The 5,137-nt window shown below is 42.4% G+C and overlaps 1 protein-coding gene across 1 annotated transcript in view; it reads right to left on the bottom strand.

Moving 5' to 3' along the window:
* Positions 1 to 442: 442 nt before the first annotated feature.
* DGKB (diacylglycerol kinase beta) overlaps positions 443 to 5,137 on the bottom strand; it is a 698,074-nt gene continuing 693,379 nt past the window's right edge. Inside the window, exon 26 of the mRNA XM_069094439.1 lies at positions 443 to 2,523. Within this exon, the coding sequence (XP_068950540.1) occupies positions 2,416 to 2,523 (108 nt within the window). The 3' untranslated portion in view covers positions 443 to 2,415. The remainder of the gene's footprint in view (positions 2,524 to 5,137) is intronic.

The following is a 5,137-nucleotide window of genomic DNA, read 5'->3' as shown; positions in this document are numbered from 1 at the left end:
TTTGGCACCATCATTAAGAATGATTCACAAACCCTTGTGGCATTTAAAGCAGAGTTCTGTAAAAAGTAATGAAGAGATAATCACATACTGTAGGGAACACAAAGGTTGTAATTTCAAAATATGGCCCTACACCAAAGGCCTTCAGTCTATGGTACATCATTTTGTCAATTCATGTGAAAATATTTATTCCCTGAAAACATCATTTTGTAAGATCAGTGTCCACATCAGGAAAGCTCAGGCTGACAAGGACATTTGCTATTTCTCTTCATGAGACATCTTTTCATGTGGATAGCTGTGCTAACTCCTAGTCTAATCTACTTTTTTGGGCCCCACTAAGGCAAGTTTGCAGGGATGATGGTCTTATGAATGTTGAATTATGTCTAAAGTTTTTGGAAAAAACAAAACAAAAAACAACATTCTCTTTCAAGAACCCATGAAGACATTTTGTTTATTGTTATTTGACTTGGAAGGTTCTAGAATACTGAGAGAAGGGGCTTGGGTACAGGATATTCTCCAGCATGTCAGTCTAAGAGATGGGTGTGGCTTAGGTCCAGGGTCCAGTAGCACTCAGCTGAGTTAGGCCTCCAACCAAAGCACAGAGATGAAAGCAGTGTCATTGGGAATCCATAAATCCATGCACACGACTGAGTTCAACCAAATGACTAAATGTTCTTTGTTATTCAAAGATGAATTGAATCAATACAAAATAGCACTGATAAATCATTAGCACTTTAATGCAGAGAGAGAGAGAGAGACAGAGAGAAAGAGACAGAGAGAGAGAAAGAGACACAGAGAGAGAGACAGAGACAGAGAGAGAGAGACAGAGAGAGAGAGACAGAGAGAGAGCATCATGCGTTTCAAACATTTTTTCCTCTTATGGCATGTTTGAAGACACAAAACATTCGATGATGAAATGGGGGTCAATATGAACAAGCAGTACCTTGGCTGCTCAAGGAAGCATTCACATCAGGTCCTTAGTTCAAGGCCACATAGGGGTGGCTACCATCCAAGGACATGCCTCAGGTTACTAGAGGGGTTAGACATACCATGCAAAGCTCTATGCCCTCAGGTATAAATAGTTCTAAGAAATCTCCCAGAGGCAAGAACCAAGGACATGCATGATTCCCACTCCCATCACCTTAACATTTGAAACAAGCAGAGGTACCAACACTAGAGAGAGGGGCCTGACGCCACCTCTGTGTTCCTTTCTCATCTTCACTTCACTGAAACATGTGACATACATTTATGCATAACAAGGAGGCCAAGAAGGCCCATCTGGAACTGGGACTGTGTGTTGTGGAGCTCTGTCTATCAAAGGTGAGCATTTTAATTACAATTAATGGACAGTTTATCCTCTTCCCATCTCTAAAGGAATTCAAAGAATTGTAAATTTCCCGGAGTGGATCGACACTGAGCGCCTGATTAATTATGCATTAACCCATTTCTCTCAGGCCTCTCTCACTAAATCTTTGGTGGGAAATGCAGTTGATTAGGCACACGGTTTACAAAGTCCACTTGGTTATTGGTTACATAAGCAATTATGAGGTGCTCTCACAGGGGTTCAGAGGGAGGGAAATTTAGGGTTTGTCTCAGTCGCCAAATTAAGTTCAGAATCAAATGCTTTCATGTATTTCTGGAAGAAAGAACTTGACTTTCCATTTTCCTAGAAGTATATGCCTTCTGCTAGATTCAATAGACAATGCATTCCCCCTTTTCAATCACACACACAACAGAGTTGAGCTGGGAAGAAGAGGGGAAGCACAGGACAATCGGAGACAAGACAGATGACTGTTTAATGAAACCTGTGATTGTAAAGGCCCCTTAGACGTCAAGGTCAAAGACCATTGATCGGATATTTGGTTCCCAAAGAGAAGACAGCAATAATAAGTATAATAATGTTAATGAGAAGTCTAGCTCATGGCTAACTAGGAGGTTTAAAGGTCTACAAAGCGCTTTGCCCCCATCATCTCCCTGAAGCCTCTAGCCAGCCCAGGGTTGCCATCCTCACCCCGGGGCTACTGGTCGTCCAGGGGATCACACTGAGAGTACCAACTTCCCCTGGAAGTTCCCTTTTCGTGTTTCACAACAGGCTACTAAGCAGGGGCTGCAGAAGTGGGGCAGGGTTAGGGTGGGGGTATGTGGAGAGAGACATAAAACCCATGGGTACGCATGCCACAGAGATATGCAGTATCACTTTAGGGAAACATCTGCTTTCTTCATGCAAAATGCCTCTAAAACTGGGACAAGAAATGTTCTAATAGCAGAATTGCACATTAGCTCAGGCACAGACACCGCAGAACCAATTCCAAGAGTTGGCGGCATATATAGACGACAGAGACGGGTCGAAGCTTTCCAGAGCAAATGCTCACAAGCTGCAGGATGCCCGTCTGGTGGCCAGGACCCAAGCAGCTGGGCTCACTCCTTGCTGCGGTTGCGTGTCCTCCGGACAATGGAGCAGAAGAACCCAGTTTTCGGTGGGGGTCCCATAAGCATTGGTGCTTGGTTCTTGTGGGTGATTTTTATCTGGGGAAAATGCATATAAATATACATAAAGAAAGAGTCAGCATTAGATTCAATCATCTTTTTCTGAAACTCTCTGCTAAGGTTACAAATATTTTATGAGCGGCTGAATGGCCACAAATAGCAGTTCTGGAGCCGCTATTATTACCTAAACTTCCCCCCACCCCATCATTCTCCCCCCTGGCCTGACCTTTTTTGAAGAAAAGACATGAGAATGCATTAAAACACATTTTATTACACAGGATACTTTAAAAAACCATAAAATTAATCGAGTTCATATTTTAAACATTATGCTTTCTGTAACCACATAGAGCGGAGCTCAGGGCAGCACTGGGCTGCTTCCATGCTTGGCTGCTTCTGACTTGGCCACTGGGCCTTTCATCTGAGCACGACTGAGCCAGACGCCCAGGCAGGAAGGGACGCACAGATATCAAGGAAGCCTGGGGGAGCCCTGAAAGCCTAGTGGGCATTCACCTGTCCCTCTTTCACCCCCCACGATCCTAAGCCCTGGGTTCCCCTTGCTTTAATTCACTTCATTTTCAAAACAATCATTGGGAGACAAAGTCAAAAGCAAACATGGAGAAAAGGTCAAAAATGAGGAACTAGCTAATTTGTTAATTAATTGGTAATAGAATAGAATCAAATATTGAAAATCATGTTGCCCAGCCCTCTAGAAGACTACTTGAAAGCCCTCTGCTTCCCCTCCTTTGATACAGAATGGCGAATCACCTTAGATGAGACAAGCTCAGAGTAGATTATGTCGGCAATTTTCTCTAATTCCAGCCTAAATTAGAGAAGACATTTTATGAATCTCGGCTATGCTCACAGCTAATTGAAAGCAATTATCAGAGTGGCATTTTGTCTTTGGCTTTAAGATACATTGTAAGATAATAAATGATTCTCATTATGTAATAAAAAGGTCACGTCTTGCCTTTGGGCTAGTGACGCCCAGAGTTTTTCAAAAGCAATCTGAGACATTTTCTTTAGCTCGCTGTGCCTGATGCAAGAGCCAGGCCTTATTAAATACCAGTTGTCACCTGCACACTCCCCACATCAGAAATGAGTATTTCTTTCAAAAAGAAACACCGTCTCATTAAAAACGGCAAAAATATATCTCTTAAAGTGCAGAGCTGACATTTCCAAGTGAAAATGAATCTCCTTCACTTGTCATTCACTAATAGCGATGAAACAAAAAGATGTGTGTCACATGGATAGGACCATTAAAATCAGCACAGGGCCCCGGCTGAGGGCTGGGGGGAGGAGCACAGACCGGAGGAAAGCCCTTAAAAGAAGGTGCACCTTTGCCAAGCACTAAAGGACTGGAAGATCATTTCTGGATGCAGTCAGGGTGCTTCTCCCCTGGTTTAAAAAAACAGTGGGTGGAGGCTGGTGTCTCCTGACCTTCATGATCTCAGTCTCAGTTACCCCAAACATATTGTTGGGCAAACCAGGTCAAAAAAAGAACCTTCCCACCTCCTCTATCATGCACGCAGGTAGGGCACGTTGAGGATATGTGGGAGGGGCTCGGAAGAGGCTCCCAGGTGTCATCTCAGACAGGTGTTTGATCAGAGATGTGTATTTAGTTATGATCTACTTATACGTCAGCCAATAAACATTTATTGAATTCTGAATATGTGTATTCTGCATTTCCAAGGTAAAATTCACATTCTATTTAAGACAGATGCCAATGCCCTCCTCATCTAGAACACCTGGTAAAAAGTAAAATGGAAGTTGCTGGTGGGCAGGAACTGTTTGTTATCTTTTTATCTCTATCACCCTCAGAGTAGCTGCTATATGGTAGGAAGTCAATGCATATTTGGGAATCAGTTGATTGATAGAGAGGTGGGAGAATTTTTGTTGTTGCCGCTGGGAGAAAGGGAAAATGGTCTCTTCCAATACAATTCTGCATCTTTTGCTAAATGCCTTTGTGCAAGGCACTGTGCTAGAGGCTGGGGATACTAAGTTGTACAACAAGAAATAGTCCTTGCTCTCAAGGAGATTCCAATCTATTTTTTTCCAGGGTTATCTATAAAAGGAAATTCTGTATCTGTTTTGAAAATTACTAGCTCAAAGAACTTGGCTTTGTAGTTAACTTGAAAAGTATACTGTGATAACCATACAAATTTCCCTCAATAGAATGTAAGCTCATTGAGGATAAGAGTATTTTATTTTCCAGGTAGCACAGCAAGTAAGAGCACCTGCCCTAGTTTGGGGATGACCTGGGGATCGAATTTGGGCTCAGACACTTAGCACCACACCCAGAAATAACTGGCTGTGTAACCTTGAGCAAGTTACTTAACCCCAATTGCTTAAAAAAAAAGAGTATTTTATTTTTATCTTCGTGTCTCCAGTCCAGTCCAAACTATTATAAATTATTACATATAATACTGAATTGAATTCAGTGGCATAAGAAGGGACCTCATGGATCTAGTCAGATGTGTGCTTAAAAAAAAAAATTCCCTCTCCAAGACACATGCCTAAGTGTTCCCCTAGCTCCTGACTGAAGACCTCTAGTGAGTAGTGAGGGAGAACCCACTCTCTACTGAGACAGCCCCTCCAAATTTAGGAAAATCTATCTATCTATCTATCTATCTATCTATCTATCTATCTATCTATC

This window comes from Petaurus breviceps, unplaced genomic scaffold, assembly GCF_028583685.1.
Source record: "Petaurus breviceps papuanus isolate PSGF00001 unplaced genomic scaffold, PetGlider_PUasm1.0 218, whole genome shotgun sequence".
Classification (NCBI taxonomy): domain Eukaryota; kingdom Metazoa; phylum Chordata; class Mammalia; order Diprotodontia; family Petauridae; genus Petaurus; species Petaurus breviceps.
This window is presented reverse-complemented; position numbering and strand designations above follow the sequence as displayed.